This window comes from Fusarium redolens (assembly GCF_020744475.1).
Source record: "Fusarium redolens strain MPI-CAGE-AT-0023 chromosome Unknown BKA55scaffold_4, whole genome shotgun sequence".
NCBI lineage: Eukaryota > Fungi > Ascomycota > Sordariomycetes > Hypocreales > Nectriaceae > Fusarium > Fusarium redolens.
This window is the reverse complement of record NW_025763667.1, coordinates 54,341-79,034: the sequence shown is the minus strand read 5'-3', so window position 1 is coordinate 79,034 and position 24,694 is coordinate 54,341. Positions and strand designations below refer to the sequence as shown.

At 45.6% G+C, this 24,694-nt stretch overlaps 12 protein-coding genes across 12 annotated transcripts; 6 read left to right on the top strand and 6 right to left on the bottom strand.

The window, feature by feature from the left end:
• Window positions 1-276: 276 nt before the first annotated feature.
• BKA55DRAFT_505282 (major facilitator superfamily domain-containing protein) lies at window positions 277-1,773 on the bottom strand (the record flags this gene model as incomplete). The annotated part of the gene is made up of 1 exon (XM_046187173.1): window positions 277-1,773. The coding sequence occupies one exon, from the start codon at window positions 1,771-1,773 to the stop codon at window positions 277-279; it is 1,497 nt and encodes a 498-aa protein (XP_046052531.1).
• Window positions 1,774-2,311: 538 nt separating this feature from the next.
• On the top strand, window positions 2,312-4,300 carry BKA55DRAFT_559528 (alkaline-phosphatase-like protein). Its single transcript, XM_046191989.1, has 3 exons — window positions 2,312-3,183; window positions 3,231-3,550; window positions 3,605-4,300. Exons 1-3 carry the CDS (start codon window positions 2,460-2,462, stop codon window positions 4,226-4,228), a joined length of 1,668 nt encoding a protein of 555 aa, XP_046052530.1. The 5' UTR covers window positions 2,312-2,459; the 3' UTR covers window positions 4,229-4,300.
• Window positions 4,301-4,631: 331 nt separating this feature from the next.
• BKA55DRAFT_721778 (uncharacterized protein) lies at window positions 4,632-5,546 on the top strand (the record flags this gene model as incomplete). The annotated part of the gene is made up of 1 exon (XM_046201018.1): window positions 4,632-5,546. A coding segment is annotated over one exon (915 nt), but the record flags the coding sequence as incomplete, so codon positions are not given.
• Window positions 5,547-6,105: 559 nt separating this feature from the next.
• Window positions 6,106-6,874, top strand: BKA55DRAFT_559527 (uncharacterized protein). Its single transcript, XM_046191988.1, has one exon. It carries the CDS (start codon window positions 6,139-6,141, stop codon window positions 6,778-6,780), a length of 642 nt encoding a protein of 213 aa, XP_046052528.1. The 5' UTR covers window positions 6,106-6,138; the 3' UTR covers window positions 6,781-6,874.
• A 651-nt stretch (window positions 6,875-7,525) lies between these two features.
• On the bottom strand, window positions 7,526-8,990 carry BKA55DRAFT_661051 (uncharacterized protein). The gene is made up of 3 exons (XM_046197573.1): window positions 8,838-8,990; window positions 8,154-8,684; window positions 7,526-8,103 (listed from the first exon to the last, which is right to left on the bottom strand). Exons 2-3 carry the CDS (start codon window positions 8,520-8,522, stop codon window positions 7,564-7,566), a joined length of 909 nt encoding a protein of 302 aa, XP_046052527.1. The 5' UTR covers window positions 8,523-8,684; window positions 8,838-8,990; the 3' UTR covers window positions 7,526-7,563.
• Window positions 8,991-9,494: 504 nt separating this feature from the next.
• BKA55DRAFT_559524 (uncharacterized protein) lies at window positions 9,495-10,984 on the bottom strand. Its single transcript, XM_046191987.1, has one exon. The coding sequence runs from the start codon at window positions 10,948-10,950 to the stop codon at window positions 9,877-9,879; it is 1,074 nt and encodes a 357-aa protein (XP_046052526.1). The 5' UTR covers window positions 10,951-10,984; the 3' UTR covers window positions 9,495-9,876.
• Window positions 10,985-12,440: 1,456 nt separating this feature from the next.
• On the top strand, window positions 12,441-13,721 carry BKA55DRAFT_535682 (heterokaryon incompatibility protein-domain-containing protein; the record flags this gene model as incomplete). The annotated part of the gene is made up of 1 exon (XM_046189727.1): window positions 12,441-13,721. One exon carries the CDS (start codon window positions 12,441-12,443, stop codon window positions 13,719-13,721), a length of 1,281 nt encoding a protein of 426 aa, XP_046052525.1.
• A 519-nt stretch (window positions 13,722-14,240) lies between these two features.
• Window positions 14,241-15,376, bottom strand: BKA55DRAFT_535681 (uncharacterized protein; the record flags this gene model as incomplete). The annotated part of the gene is made up of 2 exons (XM_046189726.1): window positions 14,241-14,859; window positions 15,060-15,376. The coding sequence occupies 2 exons, from the start codon at window positions 15,374-15,376 to the stop codon at window positions 14,241-14,243; spliced, it is 936 nt and encodes a 311-aa protein (XP_046052524.1).
• A 1,682-nt stretch (window positions 15,377-17,058) lies between these two features.
• On the top strand, window positions 17,059-18,269 carry BKA55DRAFT_590964 (uncharacterized protein; the record flags this gene model as incomplete). The annotated part of the gene is made up of 5 exons (XM_046195171.1): window positions 17,059-17,154; window positions 17,322-17,564; window positions 17,617-17,662; window positions 17,786-17,971; window positions 18,223-18,269. The coding sequence occupies 5 exons, from the start codon at window positions 17,059-17,061 to the stop codon at window positions 18,267-18,269; spliced, it is 618 nt and encodes a 205-aa protein (XP_046052523.1).
• A 375-nt stretch (window positions 18,270-18,644) lies between these two features.
• Window positions 18,645-19,635, bottom strand: BKA55DRAFT_268106 (uncharacterized protein). Its single transcript, XM_046185455.1, has 4 exons — window positions 19,378-19,635; window positions 19,116-19,316; window positions 18,838-19,059; window positions 18,645-18,776 (listed from the first exon to the last, which is right to left on the bottom strand). Exons 1-3 carry the CDS (start codon window positions 19,512-19,514, stop codon window positions 18,885-18,887), a joined length of 513 nt encoding a protein of 170 aa, XP_046052522.1. The 5' UTR covers window positions 19,515-19,635; the 3' UTR covers window positions 18,645-18,776; window positions 18,838-18,884.
• Window positions 19,636-22,004: 2,369 nt separating this feature from the next.
• On the top strand, window positions 22,005-23,747 carry BKA55DRAFT_559512 (globin-like protein). The gene has a single exon (XM_046191986.1). The coding sequence runs from the start codon at window positions 22,044-22,046 to the stop codon at window positions 23,331-23,333; it is 1,290 nt and encodes a 429-aa protein (XP_046052521.1). The 5' UTR covers window positions 22,005-22,043; the 3' UTR covers window positions 23,334-23,747.
• Window positions 23,748-23,899: 152 nt separating this feature from the next.
• On the bottom strand, window positions 23,900-24,694 carry BKA55DRAFT_503962 (ankyrin repeat-containing domain protein; the record flags this gene model as incomplete). Its single annotated transcript, XM_046187054.1, has 1 exon — window positions 23,900-24,694. A coding segment is annotated over one exon (795 nt), but the record flags the coding sequence as incomplete, so codon positions are not given.

Genomic DNA, 24,694 nt, shown 5'->3' with positions numbered 1-24,694 from the left:
CTATTTCTCTGGAAACTCTGCTACTGAAGGTTAATGGTTAATATAATGTCATTGAACAGACAGAATAGTTGGGCAACGATGGCCAAGAATGGTTTCACCTCTCAAGTCCCGAGAAGCTATTGCTAGAAGATTCTAACCTCTTTATTTAGAAGAATATTCAGCAGTGCTGAAGTTATATAAGAACACCTTATTGTCAACTCTGACCCAGGCTTCATCAGGCAAGCTTAGCTCTTAGCTAATGTCAACTCAATGTAACACATATAAGTCCTTGAACGTCTACAGCGAGAACCGCCATTTATTTCCTTCACCTGCCGCTTCTCCTCCTTCTTCTAACTGCGCCTTGGAGGCAAGTTTCCTATTCAACCAGAGATACTGCGCATTGGAGCCAATCGCAAATACCAAAGCAATAGATGCCAGGGTGAGAATGACGGTAAATCCTGTCCTGTACAGTGGCGCATCATGTGCTTGGAAAATCTGAGCACCCGCCAAACCAGCCGCGTTGGCAGTCATGATGAGTAAAGCCATCGTGATGGACCGCTCTGCAGGATTACGAATGTTGACGGCAAGCCAGGACCCGTTCAAAGGATGAGCCACAGATCCCCACAGCGTGGTACAAGTAAGGATGCCGTATTTGAGATCGCGGTTCGTGCTTGTGGCCAATTGTCTAGTCGCGAGGCAGAATGCGAAACTCAGGACTGTAGCGAGAAGAATCAGAAAACCTCGCCTTTGACTCTTGTCTGCGATCCATCCAAATGACAGATTCAGCACGATGACAATCCAACTACCAACTGAAGACAATGCGTTTGCCTGAAGACGATCGTAGCCGTAGCTTGCAATGATGGATGGTTGATACGTCCCGAGTGGCGAGATAATGGCGATGCAGCAGAAAGAGACAGTCAGCTGCGGGTAGATGTACCACCGACAGAAAGCTGACTTGATGTCGACCCATTTGACATATTTGTGTCTCGGACCTTGGGTAGGGTTGTCGATGGCAACGCGATTGGTGAGGATGTGGATTTCTCGTGATGAAAAGTACAAGTGACCGACAATGTTTGACGGGTTTGCGGGTGAGTTGGGCATGAGAAAGGCGAAAACAATACCGACCACTATCGTGATGATACCCTCAATAAGGAACATCCACTGCCAACCGGACAGTCCAGCTACGCCTCTCATCTGAAGAATACCATAGGCAATGAGACCACTTGCCGCTGAAGCAATCATGTTGCCGAGGAAGAAGGCAGTGAAGCGCCTACTAGTCTCGTTACGTTTGTACCACTGCGTCAGAGTGTACAAGCCAGCAGGAATGAAGCCGGCTTCCAAAAGACCGAGCAACAGTCTAGTAGCATAATATGCACCAACGCCTTTTCCTTTTATGAATGCTTGAAACGTGGCGACCAGGCCCCAGCAAAAGATCTGGCAGCTGATCCATTTCTGAGGACCTAGACGATAGAGGACAAGGTTGCTCGGCAGCTCTAGTAGTACGATTCCGAGACTGAGGAGCTGGTTTCCGATGTTGAACTGGAATTGGGTGATGCCCACTTCAGCGAGGAAGAAGTCTGTGAGGGCGTTGCCGATGTTGCCACGGTCGAGCTGCAGGACGAAGAAGCCGGCGATGAGCAGAGGCATGATAAGGAGATCGAGCTTACGGACGACGGCTCGTTCTTCGGTGTCAGACCAATCAATGAGGGGGCGCTGATCGGGGCCATTGGACTCTTTGTCTGGACCCGAACTGCAGTCATCCACAGTGGATGCAAGTGGTTCTTTGTCGATCATTATGTTTGAGAATGTAATTAGAAAGACAAGATGATTCTGGGTAGGCAAGCCGCAATCTTGTGCAGTCTTTCAGGGCCTTAAATAGAGAGCATATAATATGTAATTCTCGCCACAGCTTTTCTTACATCTCGCAATAAAGATGCGGTATTTCGCAATACTCAAACTTCCAGTCTATCGCACTTACGTCTTCGCCAATTTTACATTAACTGAGTCCAATGGTCTATAATATCCTGCAACAGTGGAAGTCGCTGCGTTGTCGAATCGAATGCACCAATGAAGCCATGATCCGAGCGACAGCCCGGTCTTTTTGACTTGCTTAGCCTTATCGCGAATGAGGGTTAGCTTCAATCTGTCAGACGCCATTGACATGTGAATCTTGCGTGCTTGGAAATATTGAATCTGGAACCAATGGCAGCATCATCCGAGGCACACTAAAAGCTGGAGTTAGTGGGGGCTCTGCTCCATTAGCAGCTGCATTCTAATCACGACAAATATCCCAGGTGCCTAGGGTGGTTACTTGTCGGGTTCATGCGGAGCGCGTCTACTAACCGTGATGCAAGTAAAAACAAATCTTATGTCTTACGTATATAATAACACATCACCTTACTCCCACTCTAATAGCAGAGTCCATTCACTTTTTCTCCGCCTTTTAATTCTCGAATTGCTCTGGCATTTATTTTGCAATCATGGTTGTTGCCAAAAGACCCAATTTCCTTATCATCGTCGCAGATGACCTTGGCTTCAGTGATATCAAGCCATATGGCTCCGAGATAGACACCCCTGTCTTAGATCGCCTCTCCAAAGATGGCATACGCATGACCAACTTCCATACCGCCCAGGCATGCTCACCTACACGAGCAATGCTTCTCTCTGGAACAGACAACCACATCGCTGGACTTGGCCAGATGGCCGAGTTTGCTGAGATGAAAAAGAACCTAACTGGAAAGTATCCTGACTACGTCGATAAGCCTGGCTACGAAGGCTACCTCAACTGGAAAGTGGCTGCTCTGCCTGAGATTCTTTCTGACGCGGGATACCTAACTCTCATGTCTGGAAAGTGGCATCTGGGGATGACTCCCGACGTGTCGCCGAGTGCAAGGGGCTTCAAGAAGAGTTTTGGTTTCTTGCCTGGTTGTGGCAACCACTTCAATTACGAACCACAGTTCGAGGCGGATCAAGATACAATGCTTTTGACGTCTGATGGCTTTTGGATGGAGAATAAAAGTCCGGTGGATAGAAAGAAAGACTTGCCTGGAGACTTTTATTCAACAAACTTTTTTACGGATAAGTTGATTGACATGTTAGGGAACAGGACCAAAGAGGAAAAGGAGCAGCCGTTCTTCTCGTATTTGGCTTATACGGCGCCACACTGGCCAATGCAAGCGCCACAAGATGTTATAAACAAATACAGTAAGCTCTCCGCCTATGCCATAAAGCTTCCTTACTGATGAATCCAGGTGGAAAATACGACAATGGCCCAGACCAGCTGAGACTAGACAGGCTGGTAAAATTGAAAGAGTTAGGTCTCGTGCCATCTGATGTTGAAGCAGCTCCTCCTGTTGGTTTCGAAGCCGGTGTGAAGTGGGAAGATCTCACTGATCACGAGCGAGCTGTTTCTGCAAGGAAGATGGAGGTCTATGCAGCCATGGTTGATCTCCTTGACCAGAACATTGGGAGAATCGTCGACGCACTTGAAGCATCAGGTGAACTTGACAATACTTTCATCTTGTTTATGTCAGACAATGGCGCAGAAGGATCTACGTTGGAAGCTGCACCAGTTTGTAACCTTTATCCATTTAATGCAGAAGTTGATACTAACTGTGAGAATTAGCTCTTGTCGTCGTTCAAGACACTTGGCGAACTGATAGCTGCATACTATGACAACAGCCTCAAGAATATCGGAAATCACGACTCGTATGTCTGGTATGGCTCTCGGTGGGCGTGTGCAGCTACTGCGCCTTCTCGTGGGTTTAAGGGATGGTCAACTGAGGGCGGCATTCGCTGTCCATGCCTTATACGCTTCCCTCCAATCTCATCGGCTCCCGAGACTATTTCCCCTGCCTTCACGACAGTAATGGATATATTGCCCACCATCCTCGATCTCGCACAGGTGCAGCACCCAGGGAAGTCCTTCAGGGGTCGAGAAGTTGTCATTCCTCGAGGAAAGTCCTGGGTTAGCCATCTCTCATCTCCTACAGAGTATCCAGCCGTTCACCAGGATGCGGATCACATCCATGGCTGGGAGTTATTCGGCAATCGTGCCATACGCAGAGGAAATTGGAAGGCAGTGTTGTTGGCAAAGCAAGGTGGAGATGGTTGGGAGCTGTTTGATGTAGAGAAGGATCCGGCTGAACAACATGATCTGTCAAAGAAGAGGCCTGAGATTTTGGAAGAAATGCTTGTGCATTGGGCTACGTATGTTGCTGAGACGGGGTTAGTGGAAGACGCGTTCTGAGAGATGGATTGCGTGATTGAGGCCCACAGTGGCGTTGAGGGCCGTGGACCAGATCCCTTATTACCGCCCGACCCTAGGAATCAGAGTAGTAATGTTATGACCTGTTGATTCCATTTAAATCCCTCGAAATGACCTATAAAAAGACACGGACTGGCTGCCTGGAGTGCAAGTCGAGAAAAGTCAAGGTAATGACCGACATGGACTAAGTGAGATGAATGATCGCTTACAGCCGCTTTAGTGTGACGAAGCGATTCCATGTACAGCCTGCATACGCCGTAGCTCAACATGCAGCCTCATAACCCAAGAAAAATCACCTCGGAGCAGGACGCAGTCACCAAATAACAAGGCCTCGGCACCAAACATCGCTATCACTCATTTCCAACGAATCGCTCCATCTCCTACAGATGGCCTCGCGGCACATGATAGAGAGCTGCTATGCCACTGGCATCATGTTGCTTACAAGGCCATTGTCCATCAGCGAGGGTCAGAGGATCTTTGGCAGCATGAAGTAATTCACCTCGCCTTTGATCACCCAGTTATCTTGAACCTCGTACTGGCTATATCTTCGTTTGAACAAGCGCATACTGCACATCAATCACAAATAAACGCACCAGGACATCGAATACGACGGGATATATACGCCTCTCTAGGATTTAAGTATTCTCAAGCCGCCGCAGGGATGATGAGACATGCAGTAGCGAAAGCTAATCTCAACAACGGCCCCATGTGCCATCTTGCCTCAGTTCTCATGATGATTAACTCTTATGCCCAAGGCTCACTAAAAGAACTTGTACGGGTAAAGGACGAGCCTCCCACCATGCTGAGCGACATACTCGTCACTTGCAGGCTCACGAGGGGCGTCAGGGCTATTGCAGACGCTTATGGCGTTATACGGCCGGATCGTCACGAGCTTATACTCTATGTCACTGAGGCTGAACCACCAGACCATGGGCCTCTCGATCCAGTCCTTGACATCCTTAATTCTTTGACATTCCTAGAGCAAGAAGAGGATCCACTCATCAGACAAATCTGTCAGGATGCTCTGGATCTAATGAAGTGGTTGGTGAAAAAAGCGCAGACATCAGAGTGGTGCCCGGCACATAGAGCATCGCTGCAATGGATTTGCTTAGTTGGGAAAGACTTCATAAGGCTTGTTGAAGCCCATGAGCCTGCGGCTCTCGTGTTGTTCTCGTATGGCTGCTTCTTGGATAATGGTAATAGTGGTAATACCTTTGTAATGAGAGGATGGAAAGAGGGTGTTTGTGCTGAGATTCGAGATATTGTTGGTTCAGAATGGGCAAGGGCTATGTTATTGTAACTATAAACATTTCTAGGGGATTTAATAACAGCCTTGGACGTATTTGCAAATTTCGGCATTATGAATACTCTAAATAGCACTATTCTTATTATTAGAGCCAAGCCCGCCCATCTGACAACCGCGTTAGTGCTGGCTCACTACGGGTTGAGACTAGTTATCCTGGGGAGGAATCAGGGGCCTGCCGGGTAAGTACAATTGAGCCAAGTTGCAGACTCAGCTGAGGTGAAATTGACAGGCGCTTGATAGTCAAAGCTTGGGTTTGCGATTTGCTGATGTGACGCCAAGAGGTAATTAAACTAAATGGGCCAATACTGCTAAGCGACCTTAAACTATTGACACTAGCGCTACATAAAAACCTCAGCCTCAGCCAAAGCTCCATTTTTCCAAAAGAAATACAGAATACATTGATCTGGTTTGTCCTTACATTCTTGCCCCTGACTTGGCGTAAAAAGAAAAGGCAACTTAAAGCATAGTGGGCTCTGTATGTTTAGCTTGTCAAAGAGGAGATGTTTGCTGTATAAATACCCGTCCCATCCCTTCCTTCTGTTAACCTTTTTGCTCTACTCCTCCTCGAGCCTAGTACTTATCCAAAATGAAAGCTCAAAATATCCTCGTTCCCCTGGCTGTCCTGCTCGCAACAGGTGTTCAGGCCAGCCCATGCAAACCATCGTCGAGTATAACATCCACCTCTGGTGAAATCAATGCCACCACAGCCACCAAGACTACTGCTGCTTCCACGACCACCACCGATGAGAATGCTACCACAGCCACTTCGACTGCCGCTACTTCTACGGCCATCACCGATGAGGCCACAACTGAGCTCGAGACATCTTCTGTTGAGCTCACTTTAAGCACTGAAACAACCACTGCTGCCGAAACAACCACTGCTGCCACCACAACCGCAAGCCCCGGCTTGACCTATCAATGCCCCGGTGGCTTCCCATCTGGGCCCAAGTGCGGCGTCAAGGAACAACAAACCGGTTCAGGAGTAACCTATCTTGGTGTTCAGATTGGCTCATTCACGCTAGACGAATGCGTGCAATTCTGCATTGACACGCCCAACTGCGATTACTTTGCCAAGCAAGACCTTCCAAACGATGGATTCTGTGAGTTCTGGAGCGGAACGTTTGCCAGTCAGGGTTACCAGCAACCTTGGGCTTGGTATGAGATGGATTGCTTTTGTAATCTCCCTGTAGAGAACTTGGCCACTACAACAAGCATTGCTCCTCCTTAAGGAAATACCTTATAAGTTGTTTAGTTAGGATAATCCCCTGTCTAAAGTTAATCTTCGTATAATAAAGCTGAGTATTGTACTTTCCACTGCCTAATCTGGTGGCAAGCGAAGCCCTCTTTAGCGGCTTTGGCCATCAGCAGCTCGTGTCAGCAGCAACACCACCAAGACTCTAACAGAGAGGGACCAGGAAATCTCAATAGAATAACAAGTACGCTTGACTACATCAAGAATCTTGGAGCGAACTTGCTTTGGATCTGTCCTATGTACAAGTTCCCTTGGTCTGATTATGGCTACTAAGTTCTGTGGGGTGATAATATCCTCTCAGCCACGACATTGCAGACTGTGACACAGTGGCAGATGTCTTTAAGACGGACGACGATCTTTATACCCTTATCGGTGAGGCCAAGGAAAAGAATATTGGCGTCCTTATCGGTCTGGTTATTAATTATATATTAAACAAGCATGAATGGTTCTAAAAGCGTTAAAAGACCTAAGGAGCAAGTACTAATTATATCAGGTTTAACACAAAATATTTATTCAACTTTTATAGTAAAGAATAATATTAGCAAGGAAAATTAATATTATATAAAGTAAATATACTATATACTTACTTTTAAAAATATATATAAAGAGCAGTTTGTGTATAAAGTAGTAGGGCCAGGTATTATTTGCATGCAATTTAACTCTAATTACCTATAAAAAGTAGAATAAATAAACAAACAACAAACAAATAAATTTATTCCACCTATGAGGTTCAGCCTGAAGCAGCGCAACATCAATTACTCAGACGTTGTACTTCTTATTCAGTTCGCGAAGAGTATCAATCAACTCAACCTTCCCCGTTATAGTCTTCTCATCATAGCCATATTCCTCCGCAATTAGTCCGCCAGGTAAAGATGCTTCTATAATCTCCATAAAGTCCGGAATGCAGTGCTCTGGGAAAAGCTGCCCAAGTAAAGCTCTCAAGTCTTTGCCTTGGGCAAGTACAAGCTCAACCTTTTTCCCGGTCACCTCCTCAAAGGCATCCCTCAGATCGTTTGAGCTGTACGGACGAGGGCCAAATATCTTAAGACACTGCAAGTTGGGATTTCCAGAGTCTGTAAGTAGATGCTTGGCGCATGCTTCGCCAATATCCGTGATACTGACCATTGGAATTTTATAATCTCCTGGGGCAATCCAAGAGGCGATGCTTGGAGGGTCCCCTAATGGCGCTTGGAAGATATACTTAAACTCTTCCAGGAAATTGGTACACTGAAGAATGGTGACATCAGGTACAGCGTCTTTGAGTATTTGATCAGTCTCATGGTTAAGGCGTGCGAGGCCCTGTGTTTAAACGTCAGCGACTTGCCAGAGTCTCAAATTCTGCTACTTACAACACCACGATCATGTTGAGATCCTAGACCGGACAAGATGACAAGCCTCTTGACGCTTGCGCGGTGCAACGCGTCTTTGACATTAGTAGCTGTCTGTCTCGCCCAATCGGCCAGGTCCATCTTTTTTTCATATGTCGGCGGTGGCACATACAAGACTGCGTCAGAGCCGGTGAAGTCAAGACCATCTCCACTCTCAACATCTCCTTTGATGGCCTCGAAATTATGGGTGTTGGTGTACTCAGCAGGAGCTTTTGAGGTGTCACGGTAGATGCCGCGAACTAAAGGCTTCTCTGAGGAGGCTAGAAGCCGCCGAATTGTCTCTTTGCCGACTCTGGTCGAGGCGGGGACAACAGTGATATGGGGGGGCATGCTCACAGAATGATATATCGCTACTTTCTGTATGATTCCCTTAACAACTTCTGTCTACAAGCAGCATATAGGCTGGGCGAGGGAGGAGTGCTCGAGTTAAATAATTTGCCACGTCAGCGATCGGGGCATTTCCGACAGCTCTTGAATGAAGGTCTTCAATCTCTGTGTACCCTGTGAGCCTATACTACAGTATTGAGCACTGGCAGCCTCCTCTCCTTAGACTAGGTACTTCGGATACTCAAAGGGACCTGTATCTGTGGGCCCAAATTGCTTACGGGTCGATTATAAGGCTTAATAGTCGAATTCATTACTTACAATGTACACTTATGTACCTCGATGTTCCCCTCTTGGCCCTGAAAGAGAGCATGGTATCATGGAAGGGAGGCTCCAAGTGCTCAATACTGTATCACTTTGGGACAGCTTCTATTGGTCCAGCATTTGAGAGGTGAGCTCACTGGCGTTTTGTGGCTACAGTGGTGCTTTCTTGACAGAAGTTTTAGACACTGGCCACCTTCGCAGTTTTTATAGATACGACTAAAATATCAGTGGCTGAAACATCTGACAATGATCTACGAACACTGGAATGGCGGATACCTTGAGTGCTCCGTTAATCCACGGAAAGGGCAGAGACATATGACGCAGAACTATTGTGACAAGAGCGCCACTAATTTCACTGCTAACCGTGTTTGTATTTTAACCATAATAGTTATAAACTAATTATAAAAGAAAATTTAAACAAGTAGAAAAAGAATAATAAAAAAAATATATGTGTTTTCTAATAAGTATTTAAAAACAAATTAAATGTATAGCTATATTTATTATTTAAGAATTAAATACTACTAAGTAATAATAAAAGTTAAGGTATTATAAGGAAGCAGTTTAAGGTAATAAGTTATTTAAGAGTTAGTTATAGTAATATAATTATACACATACCTTGAAACATAAACAGATAGTTATGTATAAAGCATATCCCTAATATAAACACTAAAAATTCCACAATTAATTTAAAATACACACTTAATAATTATACAATCTGGTTATAAGCTTTCTTGCTATAACAGCTGTTACAAGTATATCCATTTCCGGAATCACTTTTAAAGATATTTTAAACCAGAGCCTTTGACCCTCACGTTCACGCAAGACCAACGTTAGCAACCCTTATTGCAGAAGCCAGGTCATTCTGTTCCACCCCGCCACCCAGTCGGGTACACAATCAACCGTCGCGTACTTGATCTCTGCACTGCCCGGTCGGTAATAGGTGACATCGTTGTCGACCGTCTTCACCTGAATGCTGTCCGTGGCGTACTGCCGGAGTTTGAATTTCTTGCCGTAAACCCAGCCTGCTTCCGCTTGTCTACAATGTACTCCTAGTCGGCCCAAAGAAGATCCATCGTCCTGAGGGCACGTTCGATGAGTACGAGACACGGTGCACCTCAGCACCCCCTGCGTCCTTCAGCACGATTACACCATCACGATTATTCGCAAGGTAGGCCTCGGGCCCAACATCGAAGTCTCTAACGGCGCCCCCTCCACTAATCAGTACGTCTGGCAGCTGCCTCGACCGGCCATCCTGGTTCTGAATGGTCCACCCGGCAAGTGAGATGGGTTCGGCTGCACGGTTAATGAGTCTCACTCTGTCGTTATGCCCAGGCGTATTGTCTGGTCCGTCGGGGTTGACGAGCGCCGAATGAATCCACACGCCGCTCGCCTGTCCAGGAGTCACGGGTGTAGTGGGCGTGACGGGCGGCGGGGCATTAATGAAGTTGCGGAGCATGACCGTTGCGTCGCCACTTGCCGGATTTCCATTGTTGTCTGTTTCAGACGCCTGCCCGGCAAATGCGATAAAAAAGTACTTCCACATGCCATCAGGTGACTGCATGACGATACCACCATCCTGGCCGCGTCCATTCTCACTGTGCCATTCGTGGTTTTGGGAGTAGTTCCCCTGGTTCATGTGTACTTGGTGAATGGATCCGTCGCCGGTGAGCTCTCCCCAGACGAACAGCGTCGACCTCTTGAAGTCGGCCGAGTTGGCTTGAAAGAAGGCATCCAGGTCATCAGTAATATCATTGTTTGGCCCTTCTACGTTTGTATCGCGGATAGTACCAGCACGAATATTCAGGAAGCCATCACGGAAAAAGTCGAGGCGTGGGGGGTTCTGGTAGTAGCCGAACCCGCCAATATTCTCGAGGGCCTGAATAATACGGTGTCCGAATTGCGTCTCGTTTGTCAGCTCGCCAGTCCAGAAGATAAGGCGGTGGTCGATAATGTCTCTAGATCGAACGTTGATCTCAATTTTGTGGCGACCATTGTCATCTGCGAAGCTGAGTGTGCCATGGGGACTCGTAAGGTCCCCGCCTCGAGCTTCACTCGTGTTCCATTTGACGGGTCTGGCCTTCCAGACGACATAAGGGTCACTTAAAGGCATGGCAACGATGTGAGAAAGTGTCAAGGATCTAGTGAGCTGTGCTTAATGATGAGTGTTTGGAGCCAAATGGCCTGGCTTATATACCCTACCGGTTACAACATGGAAGACCGCCGCTCGCCAACGGAGCAGACCTGCGGGGTGATGGCTTAGGCTGCTCAGCAGAGTGATGTCTCACTCTGAACTGAACACTAATAAGACATACACCGTCTCGTATAAGATGCGTCTGACGAAGTGGCTGTCTCATCGTCCGCCACGTACTTCTTTGGAAAGTTTGGGAGGCGGGGTCCCTCCGCAGCTGATGAACGCTCAAGCAGCAGAATATCTTACACTTAGTCTGATTTAGAGTCCAGCCCTTTCGACAATATGTCATCCTTGATGTAAGAATCATGTCATAGACCTGCTTGTCGAGGATTACAAGTCTACCTGTAAATAAGCCAAACTACCACAGTACTGTACCAGGATTAAACATGGTTAAATTACTAACGAATTATTTGCTACATCTATATAGTAAATAACTTATAATTGTAAAATACATAGCTTTATATATAAAGACATTATTACAACAGCATATTTATAAATTTACGAAAGGAAACTAAGAATATAATAATAATAACATAAAAATATAATTTAACTACTTTAATAATAGTTATAAGAGTTAACTTTTATTATTATTCTCTAGATAATGCTTAAATTTAATTAAGAAATTTATAACAATTCCAACCCTGTCCCTCCTTATAATATTAATCCCTATTTATATATTGTCCAAACCGAAACCTTTGACGGCCAGGGCTAAGAACCCACTTAGCGGGATCTATAATCAGCATCTTCAATAATCCATAAAAGTGGATATCGGCAGCGGAGTATCGTGAACTGCACAAGTACTCCTTGCCTTCGAGCTGCTGGTCCAGAAGGTTCAGGAACCTGCTGATAGTGACCTTCTGGATCATGCGAGCCTCGGCAATCGGTTGACAGTTACATCGATATCCAGGGCCGGTAGTTCATCGCAAGGGTTGACGTCCCTACGGTATGTGAGACGCCGATTCTCCATAATCATGGTATCAATGCTTTGGACATCGAGGTCAAGCCCGCCGCGCTCGAGAACGAACAGGCGGACAACGTAGGGGTTGAGGGCTTGTGCGTCGTAGAATTTCATGGTACGTATACGATCCAAGTTTTGGGGAAGGATAAACCTTAGGTTATAAATCAGTAAGGTACCCTTTTACTAACCCTAAGCGACAAGGGGCCATAGCTAAGTCCGTCGGACACGGAACATATACCCATGTCCACTGCTCCTATATTCTCACGTGACGTTTCAGTTTCTTCAGTTTCTTCAAATTGTTCTCACCGATATATAACGAGACACCAATAATCACAAAAGACAATAGCCAGCCATTATTCATTCTCTGCCTCCTCTATTTAATATTTTATATAACCCAATCAAAGCATTTGGATTTCGTCTGCTATTGGTGCAACCAAGAATACCTACCAATATGGCTTTAATGCGTTGTATGAACACCGCTACGTTTGAGCTCCATACCAGTACACAAATTGACTTCAAAGAACAAGGCTACGCCATCCTATCCCACCGATGGGGATCAGACGAGATTCTCTTTTCCCAAATCGGGAATTTTGCTCAAGAAATGAGGGACACCAAAGATCGTCATGGCTTGCCAAAACTTGATAAGATCCTAGGCGCTTGCATCACCGCTCGGAAGCAGGGTCTCCAGTGGATGTGGATTGATAACTGCTGTATCAATAAGTCCGATAGTAGTGAGCTATCTGAATCTATTAATTCCATGTTCAAATGGTATAGCGACGCTGTGGTATGTTTGACATATCTCTCCGACGTACGCAAGAGCTCAGACACCACGGTCGACTCGCAAGTCTTCCGAAGCTTTGAGACCGGTGAGATATCTTTGTGGTTCACGCGTGGATGGACATTGCAAGAGCTTCTCGCACCTGGCGAGTTACTCTTCTACGATACAGACTGGAACTATCTCGGGTCCAAGTGGGAGTTAGCGCAACCAATCGAGGACGTCACTGGTATTGCAGCGCATTATCTTACCAGCGAAAAAGATTTCCGGACCGCCTGTATTGCCGCCAAGATGAGCTGGGCGGCACATCGCGTAACGACACGCGAGGAGGATATGGCGTACAGCCTGTTTGGTATTTTCAATCTTCACTTGCCCGTTCAGTACGGGGAAGGGAAAGGTGCCTTCTTGAGGCTTCAGGACGCTCTGATAGCCAAGAATGATGAATCTCTCTTCGCCTGGAAGATGCCCCTCGAAGGTCCAGGGGTTGCATACCAGATTATACCAGATAGTATGGTAGACCTAGGCCCAGATGAATGGGGCCTTCTAGCTCCTTCGCCGAAATGGTACGAGCATTGTGGAAAGATGACGATACAGCACAAGAAGACGGTAATGAGGCAGCGAGGAGGATTCACCAGAACGCCGCAGGGAATTAGCGGTCCAATTTCCAAGCGGAATCATTATATCACTGCAGTACTGACCGGGTTAACTGTCGTGGGAGCAATCCCTTTCCAGATATGGCTGGCTGTAAGACAGAGGACGACACTTAAATACACACTCAACTGTTGGGAGCCAAATGAGGCTGGCGCAATGAGGGCTGTGCGACTACATTTGCGACCCGTCAGGAGGGATCCCCCGATGTGGATCAGAACCGCTAGTCAAAGCTATGATTTGGTTAAAGGAGCAGCCTCTACTGATTATTCGGCGGTCGGGACGGTCTGGCAACCTCAACTCTTTTGATGGTAGTGCTTTAGCGGCTATATATATACCCGATTCCACGAGGCTAGAATAGACTCCCGGCTACATGCATAATAAACATAAACATACCTTTTCCTAATTTCAGGTACCGTACCATTATGCTTTTGTAATTACCAGTTCTAACTTTATTTTACGTCATAACAAAGTAATTCTAACACAGTGAATTAGAGGTCCGTATAAGCCAATGGACCTAATGCTGCAAGTCTTATAAACATGCTCTGATCACGGCTCCTGTCAAGCAGAGCCAGAGAGGCTTATTACCACTGCTGCAGTATAGGCTCCTATCTAAACTACCAATTTATATATACCATATCCCAGTTATAAGAATATTAACACATGTTCCTTTATTAGGTAACTAGGGCCGCCAGAAACGCAGGCGCCCAGAATGGCAGCACCAGTAAAAGGTCGGGCTCTTGAAAGGCGCTAACACCGACACGCCATGCTGTCAGTCCAGTAGTCATCGCCTGCACTTCAATCACGTTTCAGCTCTAGTATAGGCTTTTAGCTCCACCATTCGACTCTTGTATCTTTGAGGGTATTAGTGCCGCAGTGGACTTCACCTCCATTTACGTGATGGGACATGAAATCGTCAACGAAATGTACCTTTATCCCCGTTTGCCCATACACGTCTCGTACCGCCTGCTCAAGGATATCATGATCATCAACAATTGGACCCCAACGCTTCGCAGTCAAATAATCAGATCCGATGACAACACCGTTGATGGCAGCCGGAAGGAAAGCAATTAGTTGACTCTGTCCAGGAGCGGCCCTGTGCAGGCGCGGGGGAAGTCCATCGAGATTAGATGGCCAAGGATATGTGAAATTCTTAAAGAGAGCGGGGATTCGCAGAACTTCGTTGTGAGGCAATGGTAATTCTTCAAGCAGAAGCTCCAAGTTGTGGTCGATATACTTCTGTACATACTTTTGCGTCTGCAAGAAATCGTCGTCAGACAGAAGCGCGTCGATGGTAAGGTTCTCAAGCCTAGAATCGCAGAAAGAAAAACCTTCCGGTTGGCGGAGATTGGGATAGCTAGTGGCAAGGGTGGAGCCATGACCACTGTCTTGTGCTTTTTTAATGAATTTAATGGAACTTGGGTATCCGCAACAGCCATCGTCCATCCTAGGTCGTTCTGATAAGGCAAGAACTAGACAAATTCATCAACATGTCCAACGACCAGCCAGCCAGTTTCTAGGATGAGGGGAGACTGGTAGATCTGAGCCTCTATAAGGCTCGTCATGGACTTGGCTGGAAGCTTGTCAAAGTGCTTCCCCATGATGACCCTGCCGTGCGTATATGATGTCCCGTTCTTGGATACGTACGGTGGGATAATCTCGATGTTTCCACCCGAGTTAATCTCCTCGTGTCCAAAACCAGACCCCAGCGACGGTTGGTGGCCTCCGACTCTATCACCTCTGAGGCTTTCGAAGACCTGACGTCCAGAAACTCTGATGGATTGCGCACTCTGAACTAGGACCCGTAGTGATATCGGACCTTCTGAACCAGGCATACTGGCGAAGCCGGGCTCTATGAAGTCTTGGGCCCAGATATCGTCGGTCCCGTTGAGTAAGTGAAGGGACGGAGTTTCAGTCACGTTCATTAGCGCGTCATCTGGATGTTGTACGAACTTCTGCTGCATTAGGCTGGAAGTCTCGTTTCCTTTTACGGACAGCACCCTTTGTACACGCTGCAGATGATGGTGGAACAGGACCGGATAGATTTTTATAGTTATATAAAAGGAAATTTATTAATATGTAAAGGGTTAAACACTGCCTTTTTTAATTAAGTAAGGGTATCTTAAAAAAAAGGGCTTTTAGTAATTTAAATTATTTTTCTTACAAGTAGACTTTGAGAATTTGTTTCCATGAACAGGTAGTTGACCTTGCCTACACCCTGATTGGCCCTGGTTGGCCTTGATAGAACAGCTTGTGCAGTGTTTCTAGGCCTGTGATGGGGATTAATGTCAATCTTGGAGTAAACAGCCCGTCAGTATGAATCTTGAGAAGATGGTTCTCGTAGTAGCCACCATGGGTGGACCTCCCAGTGAGCGAAAGGCATGGTAGACCCTCAATTCTGATAGGCCTTATGGCAAAAAGGTATACCTAACTCGACCGAGACCGACCAGTTATCGTTACAGTCTCCAAGGGGCTCCAGAAATGGATTCTTACAAGTCAACATCGCTTTGCAAGCTAAGCGATGTCTCTTATGAATCAAAATAAGGCCCTCCGGATGTACTCGATGTTGATGTGCTCTGGAATGAAGTGCTTGCCTTGTTGTTTGGTTCTGTTGGAAGTATTGGCCGCAGTAGTCAAACACTTGGCCTCGAGAAAACTAAATAATTTAATATGTTGGTTCAAGTGAGCAATAGATACAAAACTTAGAATAGGTTACCTCTGGCGAAATCAACGGGGTCAAGTTGCAATATCCCGCATGTACTAGTTAGGTTAAAGAAACCGTTATACAGAGCAAGCTCTGACCATATAATTGGCCAGAGTTGCAGCTGCCCCCTGATGTGGTTAAAGCTGACGTCAAATCGACTACATCTCTCCATGATGGCTGTTTATGAAAAATAATAAGGGCCAGATTATGGAATAATTTATATAATAAGCAAATAACCTATGCTAATTTGTACTTATAAATAAGATATTTAAAAATCTTTTTAAAATCTAATATAACTTTATAATATCTAAAAACTTAATATAAGGTAAACTTTTAATAATATAATTTATATAATATAAATATTATACTATAAAATATATTATATTTTAAAGCTAAATATTTAGGATATATACCAGTAGTACTTAGAGGCTGTAAAATTCTGATAAATACTAATAGAACGTAGTAGACTCTTATTGGTAACTAAACATAACCATTTCTCCCATTGCGCCTAAACTGAGGGAAGCCTTAGGTACTGAGTTCAGGACCAGTTGTTGCCGACCTGAGTGTGATATCTGTTTGGGTAGCTACAAAGCTTACGTATGTGGCGTCAAATAGTTTGAAAGTATCTTCCGTAAGGGCCACTCCATTCCAATGTCGTCATAACCGTCCACCCCAGACTCACACAAGTAAAATTATGCTCCGATCGCTCAAAACAATGCTCTTGAATGCCGCATTTATTCAGGGATGTCCCATGCTTACTGCTCTTAACTCCCGTTGCGATTGCCCCATAAACAACATACATGGTATATTCCTAAGTCTTCGTTTAACAGTTCGGACCTCTCACATTACGACCCCGACGACTTTCCAGGTAACGCCAGCATTAAGCTTCAGCTGCGTACGAAAGGTGGAAAAAAAAAAGGCCCTATGGCTCGAATGCCACCGATGCATTTGCTTCCGCCTGATGTCGCGGCTCAGAACAAAGGCCCTGCTATGATGGCAGTTATGTATTCATTCACCGCCCTTTCATCCCTCACTGTCGTAGGCAGGGTCTTTTCAAGATATAAGAAGCTCGGTCGCCTAGCCATCGATGACTACGTTATAATTCTGTCTCTTGTGGGTTCCCTGCTCTGTTCTCTATAATGCAATCACCCCAACTCTAGCTACCACGGGCGATAGAACAGGAACAACTTCTGAAGGCTCGATAGGGGTTCGTATTCACCTACGTAGGCTGCTGGACGGCCGCCATTTTAGCCGGTAGCGGCCACCACCAGGCGACTCTGACTGTCGCCGAATTCGATCGTTCTGTATTCTTCCTAATGATCGGCATGGTCCCAGGCGTGCTGTCGCTCGCGCTACCCAAGTTCGCTGTCGTCAATCTACTCATCAAGATCCTCTTCCCATCACCCCGGCACGTCCGGTTGCTTTGGGGCCTCGCAATCGCAAACCTTGTCCTCATGCTCGGCGCCACCGGCTCGATGGACTCTATATGCCCCTGCCAAGTGCCGTAGCTCGACTGCCATAATCGTGTATTCGGTTGTTGTGGGATGTAAGTGGGCCCTTATCCTCGAGAGCGAAGTGAGAGGTGTCCGATATACTAATGTCATGAATCGACAAACGGCAGCATTTTCGGCCGTGGTCGACTTCTACCTTGCTATATACCCAGCGAAAGTACTATGGTCATTACACATTCATCTGAAAAAGAAACTGGCCCTTAGCGTAGCCCTTGGCTTCGGTGCTTGGTTGGTATACTGCCGCGAGCTCCTCCCTGTTAAATCTCGACGCGGACTGAGATCTTGTCTTAGTGCTGGCTGTGCTGCTATACGCAAGGTCACGACAGTTCTAGGTATGGGAGACGGTAGAGATTATACTTGTAAGCTCGTACCCTCCGCATAACAGCACAACATAGGCACCCTTACTGACAAAGTCCTGCGTGGCCAGATGCTTCAGGGAGCCTTGTGATCTGGATAAGGTTTGTAGTCTTCCTGGTGCCATCCTGCATGTTGCCATTGACCTATTCCCATGATCCGCAGTGTCGAAACAAACAGTGTCATAATCGCCGCCTGCATCCCGATGCTCCTGCCCTTCCTTGAACTATTATTTGGGAAGAGATTTTTGTCCGCGCCCCGTCCATCGTCTTTGAGTCGAATAAGTGATGCGAGGCCTGGAAGCAGGACGAGAAATTTCAGGGGAACCAACAAGCCAGTCGAAACACAGAAGCGGAGAACAAGCGACGAGGTGGAAGAACGCGTGGAGGCCGTCCTGCTCCTCGAGGAACCGGGCCAAGATGAGGAAAGCAGCCAGAACCAGACGGCGGACAATATTCGTCAACGTAAGCTACAGCTTACGTAGCATGCTATTATTCCACCTAACTAGCATCGCACAATATGTAAGTCAATATATTACGCAGTCAAAGCGTACTTCGGATTATATATAGATGCGATAGCTATATGGTATCTGTATCTAAGATAGTTTCTAAAGCCAAGAGAGTTAAGAACATATACCGCAAAATATAAAGTGACCACAATGTACGTCCGTAACATCTGTAAAACCCTGAATTAATTGATCTGACCAGCACTGCGTCCATGAAGTTGTCAGCCACCCTCAAGCGAGCCTAAATCTTCTAATTCAGCCTATTTAGTCTGAGATTCAGAGCATGTTCCCTATGTTCATGATTATTGCCTGGGAAAAAGGGGCACAAGCTTAAAAATGGGAGCTACTTACCCCGAACTCCACTCACAATAATACCTCTCTTGCTCGGATTGCGAATTTCATCTGTTTGTTCTGACATGCTCACGCTCCAATGTCATGTAGCGTGATACGCACAAAGGGCAGGCATAATGCCGCCTCAGGTACCATAGAGTAATGCAACCCGAATGAAATATATGCCCGCACAATAACCGACGGACGATATCACTATCCGCTATCGCTTCCAAGCATATAGCGCTATTAAGAATTGTCAACTAAACATGAAACTGCCTATTAGTTTATGTATTCCCTACCAGATGATAACCTCGTGGGGACACGTAGAATGTTCCTCTGAGCCTGTAATTTCCATTCCTGTCATCACTTGCTTGTATGCCTGCGGTGGAGCAGTCGAATCCAACCGCTGCAAATCGCTAATCTCGGAACTTATACTCCTTGCTGGCAGATCGCTCTCGGAATCCCCTTGGATCGGGATCTGGTTGTCCCTAGAGTTAAGTCTTTGCCATACTTAGCTTGTGAAATAGAGGTTTCCAGATTTGTTGGTGGGAGATGGCATACTCGTATATGATAAGAAGACCATAAAATATAAAAAGAAAGACAAAAAAAACAATAATGGGCAGCGATTGGATCCATTCCTCTGACTTGATGCCTCCAGGGCTTATCATAGGGATATGGGATACATTCGCTATCGCCATGATGGTTAACAGTTTCTCAAGGCTTTCTATGCTGACCTTGGGAAGAGCCTGTCGTGTCGGAAGCCTTTATTTAAAGCCATACGCAGCTTGAAAGATATGCTGCCATCAGGCGCACTTGGCGTAAACCTTTTGTGTCAGATCATACCGAAGATTCTGGCCAGTGAACTCGGAATAGTGACCTGATCACACCACTTCAAGCTCCAGAGTGCGACGGAAGCACTAGTATCGGAAAGGAAGCTCCGGCTTTGAGCGCCTATTAGACTAACTCACCGCCACCCCACACACCCCCTATCCCCGCACACTTCAACACCATCAACGCATTATTAACACAGGATTCTTTATTTTATTCTATATTTATTAAATAAAATCCATTTTTCTTTATTTTAATAGCAATAGAATTGCAGCTATTAGATTATAAAAAGAGGATATTATTAGCCATTAAGGATATAGAAATCATTAGTTTGCGGCCCTTAGCGGTAAAACACTTGGTTAAGCTCTTAATATTGCATAATTAATATGCCGGAGGCCAGGATATCCACATGGCATATCAGAAAGATTAGTCGCTTATTATAGAGCAGGAAGATGACCTAGTTAACTATATTATCGAACGAGAGCGCGCTTTTCAGCCTCTTATAAAGAAGGATATCCATAACTTCATATAGGCGTTATTATCAGTCAACAGGCAAGTCTATTATATCAGCAAGAACTAGGTTAATAGATTCTTTACCTGCCATTTAAGTATAGAATTAAAGCCATTGCAAGTCATAGAATCCGCAAGGAAGCGTTATATAATGAAGGAGTCACTTTCTAAGTACTATGATAGTCTTAACTAGGTAGTCAACACGAAGAAGATAACTAGGCCTTATATATATAATGTTAATGAGACTGGCGTTTAAATCGGTAAGACTAATGGTAGTATAGTAGCCGGAATGGCGATGACTTCTTCCTCAGAGAGGATAAAGTCTGATAATATGACTTAGAGCTCGATAATCAAGTCTGTATCAGCAGACGGTTAGCATCTTACGCCTTATGTTGTTTTTACCGGCGAGAACCTCTAAGGATAGTAGTTTCTAGCCGTTTTTCCTAATTAGAAGTATACTTATAGTCTAACCGGTTGGTCTAATAGCGACATCTTTATCTGTTAGTTCATGGGGGTATTCGTACTGCAGACTAAGCCGAAGGATCCTAATTAATGGAGACTATTAGTCCTAGACTAGCATAAGTTATATATTACAGCAGAATTGATGAAAAAGGCATGGCTGCATAAGATTTGGCTCTCTTGGTTACCCTCATACTCATCACATATCACTTAGCTGCTTGATGTTGCCGTATTTAGGCCGTTGAAAACGTACTATTGCCAGTTTACCTGCTCTTGGGCCTTATATGAAGCAACCTCGCCACACCAATAATGACTCTTCCTAAAAGCTTATAAGAGGGCTTTATTAAAAGCCCTAAGCCATAGGAACATAATAAGTGGTTTCTCGGCCTCTGGGCTTTTCCTGATTAATTTATAGAAGGCGTTAGCGGCGTTAAAGCCAAGGGAGAAGAAATGCAAGCGCTTTAACAGGCCTATAACACTAAGGAAGGCCTAAGTAATCGCTAATACGATCTAGAGTATGCCCTAAGGAAGTGCCGATATTTAAAAATAACTAGAAGCCGTGCAAAGTTAAGGAAATACCTTTATTTACAACTTTAATTATATTATAAAGAAGGTAATAAAATGTATTAACTAGAAGAACAGTTAAATTCAACGCCTAGAGGAGGAAAAAGCAGTACTAAAGGCGTCAGTAGCAGCAAGAGAGCCCACTGGCCGAGTCGCCGTTTAATTTAACCCTAATAAGGCTTTCCTTAAGATTAAACAGATTATCTCGGCTCGTGATCAGGCTGAAAAGAACATACTACATCAGATCGAGGGAAATAAGAGAAAATAATATAAAAAGAATCCGCCAAAAACACAGACTGCAGATATAATATTCATAAATCAGTTTCTAAACTCTCAGTTAAATTAAATAAATACTCATTATTATAGAATTAATTGAAGTTATCTACGGATTCGGTTGTGATGCTATTACGGGTGTGCGGGGACGGGGGGTGTGTGGGGTGGCGGTGAGTTAGTCTAGAGGTTAAGCACAGGGCAAAAGTTAACTTCTATTCAATCCCAACATTCTGTTACTAAGGGCCATAATCAAAGTGAATTCAAGGGTTAGCACTACCGCATGGGTGTCTGTTTTTGGGTTTCTTGCTAAGGTAGCCGGACGAGGTATAGGTAGTCATTTTCACATTGCTGGTCATCCACTTAGTATGTAAAATAATGTAATCAAGAAAGGAAGCAATTGGTACAAGTCACTCGGGGATGATGTTAGTGAGGTCATATATGCGTAACGTCCAAATTCATCATGGCATCATATGGCAGTCCATTGGACGCCTCCGCACGCTATGCCACCTATAAGTCTTCTCCCCGCAGCAGCTTCAGATGACCTTGAAATGAAGGCATTGATAGCCATTTCAACCGGCCCAAAATAATTCAACATGCTGGCTCGAACCATCATCTGGCGTGCTGGACGCGGGGCGCTCTATCAGGTGCATCGAAGAGCGTATGCCTCGACCGCACTGACTCCGGAGCAGATCAAAGTCGTCCAATCGACCATCCCCGCACTGGAAAAACACGGCGTTGAAATTACATCGCTCTTCTATCGCCAATTGCTCAATAAACACCCTGAGCTCAAGAACATCTTTAACACAGCCCACCAAGATACAGGCGAGCAGCCAGCCGCCCTCGCGCACGCCGTGTGGGCATATGCCGTCAATATTGAGAACCCTGAAGCGATGAAGGCATCCATTTCCCGCATTGGACATAAACATGCGAGCTTGGGAGTTACTGCGGAGCAATATACCATCGTCGGCCAAGGTTTACTCTCGGCGATCAAGCAAATCCTCGGGGACGCAGTTAATTCAAAGGTCTTGGATGCTTGGGACGCTGCATACCGCCAGCTCGCTGAGTATTTCATTAATTTTGAGGAAGGATTGTATCAAGAGGCCATGGCGACCCCCGGCGGCTGGAAAGGATGGCGCAAATTCTTCATCTCTGACAAAGTGAGAGAGAGCGAGGAAATTATCTCATTCCATCTCACGCCAGTCGACAAGGGAGCTTTGCCATCCTACAAGCCTGGCCAGTTTGTCAGCATCCGATGCTTTGTGCCTGAGCTTGGGACATACCAGCCCCGGCAATATAGTCTTTCTGACGTGCCAAATGGAAAGTATTTTCAAATTTCCGTTAAAAGAGAATTCGCATCGGATACAAAACCGGCCGGCCGAATATCCAATGTTCTTCACGAGCTGCTGCCGGAGGGGTCGGAGGTGGACATCAGCATGCCATTTGGTGATTTCGTCTTGGACATCAACACTAAAACGCCCGTTGTGTTTATTAGCGGAGGAGTTGGACTGACACCTATGATGGCAATGCTGAAGAAGATAACGGAGGAAGGTAAACCGAGGAAAGTGGTATTCATCCATGCTGCACGCAACTCACGCGTCCATGCTATGAAAGACATCCTCATCGAGATTGTGAGAGACCATCCGGAAGTCACCCGCCTTGTTTACTATGAGCGGGTTGAAGAAGACGATATACTGGGGCTTGATTACGATCACGAGGGGCGCGTGGACCTCGCAGAGGTTAAGCATAAGGTGATTCTGCCAGAAGCGAATTACTACATCTGCGGGCCACCGCCGTTTATGAATTCTCAGAGCAAGGCACTTCGAGATCTAGGTGTTGATGAGAAACACATTCACATGGAGGTATTTGGGTCGCCAACTTCCTGATACTATATGGAAGTTTCCCCTTGTCTACAACAGCTTAAATTTCAACGTAACCCAGCAATTCCAACTATTCCCTGGCCAGGTTATCGCGACATTGCCAAGCCTGGCTCTCACACTCCTGAGTCCACGACTTCTTGCGCTATGGCAGATTGTTCCGTCGGTTACAAGTACCCAAACCCCAACACTGTTGTCTTTGTCATAACCTTGGCAGTATAAAGTCAGAATTAGTGTCTCTCATTGTTTTTCTACTACTTGAGCGATCATGGTTCATGTGACCTTATCAGATAGCAGGAATGTTTACATTGAAATAAATAATTAGGAAGGCTTAACCTATGTTAGTATAAGAAAAAAGCTTTTAGCTACGTTTATCATTCCTCTCTACGGAAGCAAACATAGTCTTAAACCGTGGAAAGATAATACGATCTTTATTATCTTGTACGACGTGGGGCTATCTTCATCTCCTATAGCTTGATCGTTCTATTCCATGGTCTCCCTCGACCCCATCCATTTCTAATCAACCAGTTTTTATCCTCTTGCTCCTTCCACTCCTTCCTACGTTCTTGAAAAGTTTACTTTCCCTCCGCATTTGGCAGGTCCATCAATGTAGTCCCTCCAAGCTCCACCAGTTTCGCCAAAATATCCTCTTGCGCTTCTGTTTTTTCCGCTGCCATTCTGGTGATGTCCTTTACTCGACAGAAACTACCACCAGTAGCTCTGTAAAAGGGCGTTTCGAGTTTCGAATTCCTCATAGCAGGATTGGCGCCCTGCCGGAGCAGAAGTGAGATAGCATATACTTGATTCAGGTTAGAAGAGGCAAGATGCAAGGGTGTGTTGCCATTATCATTTTTATCTGTGACCTTTGCGCCGTAGGCTAGTAGAATAGCTATAGCATCTGTGTCAAAGGGCTTATAATTACTGCCGCAGAAGAAGAAGGTATGTAGAGGCGTTTCGCTCTTGTTGTTGCGTATGCTTACATCTGCGCCCCTGTTGCATAGTAATTTAAGGATAGTTGTATACTGCTTGCTCCTTTGACCATGATTTTGGGCGGCATAATATAAAGGCGTGTTTCCCTCATTATCCTGGACGTTAATTGTCGTAGGATCGATATCCAAGAGAAAATCAATAACCCTTGTCGCGTTTTGGACCCTATCTTGAAGGCTCATTTGAAAATGCAATCGATTTCGAGCAGCCCAGTGGAGAGGAAGGCTTCCTCGGCCATCGCCAGGCCGTATCATATCTACAGCAACAATTTCGTCACCTCGACAATCAAGCAGAATCTCGATAGCGTTAAAATTTCTGTAAACGCACACAATGAAGATTGCAGTAACATTGTCAATATAACCATATTGGCTATGAAATCCCAA

What these genes read in the sequence shown, in the direction of transcription:
- BKA55DRAFT_559528 (XM_046191989.1), top strand. Translation starts at nt 2,460, where the DNA reads ATGGTTGTTGCCAAAAGACCCAATTTCCTTATCATCGTCGCAGATGAC. An exon ending in AGATGTTATAAACAAATACA is followed by an intron (nt 3,184 to 3,230) that starts GTAAGCTCTCCG and finishes TGATGAATCCAG; the next exon opens with GTGGAAAATACGACAATGGC. An exon ending in CTACGTTGGAAGCTGCACCA is followed by an intron (nt 3,551 to 3,604) that starts GTTTGTAACCTT and finishes TGTGAGAATTAG; the next exon opens with CTCTTGTCGTCGTTCAAGAC.
- BKA55DRAFT_559527 (XM_046191988.1), top strand. Translation starts at nt 6,139, where the DNA reads ATGAAAGCTCAAAATATCCTCGTTCCCCTGGCTGTCCTGCTCGCAACA.
- BKA55DRAFT_661051 (XM_046197573.1), bottom strand. Translation starts at nt 8,522, where the DNA reads ATGCCCCCCCATATCACTGTTGTCCCCGCCTCGACCAGAGTCGGCAAA. An exon ending in CTCAACATGATCGTGGTGTT is followed by an intron (nt 8,104 to 8,153) that starts GTAAGTAGCAGA and finishes GTTTAAACACAG; the next exon opens with GGCCTCGCACGCCTTAACCA.
- BKA55DRAFT_559524 (XM_046191987.1), bottom strand. Translation starts at nt 10,950, where the DNA reads ATGCCTTTAAGTGACCCTTATGTCGTCTGGAAGGCCAGACCCGTCAAA.
- BKA55DRAFT_268106 (XM_046185455.1), bottom strand. Translation starts at nt 19,514, where the DNA reads ATGGCGATAGCGAATGTATCCCATATCCCTATGATAAGCCCTGGAGGC. An exon ending in GGTCTTCTTATCATATACGA is followed by an intron (nt 19,317 to 19,377) that starts GTATGCCATCTC and finishes AGTATGGCAAAG; the next exon opens with ACTTAACTCTAGGGACAACC. An exon ending in CCCCACGAGGTTATCATCTG is followed by an intron (nt 19,060 to 19,115) that starts GTAGGGAATACA and finishes AATTCTTAATAG; the next exon opens with CGCTATATGCTTGGAAGCGA.
- BKA55DRAFT_559512 (XM_046191986.1), top strand. Translation starts at nt 22,044, where the DNA reads ATGCTGGCTCGAACCATCATCTGGCGTGCTGGACGCGGGGCGCTCTAT.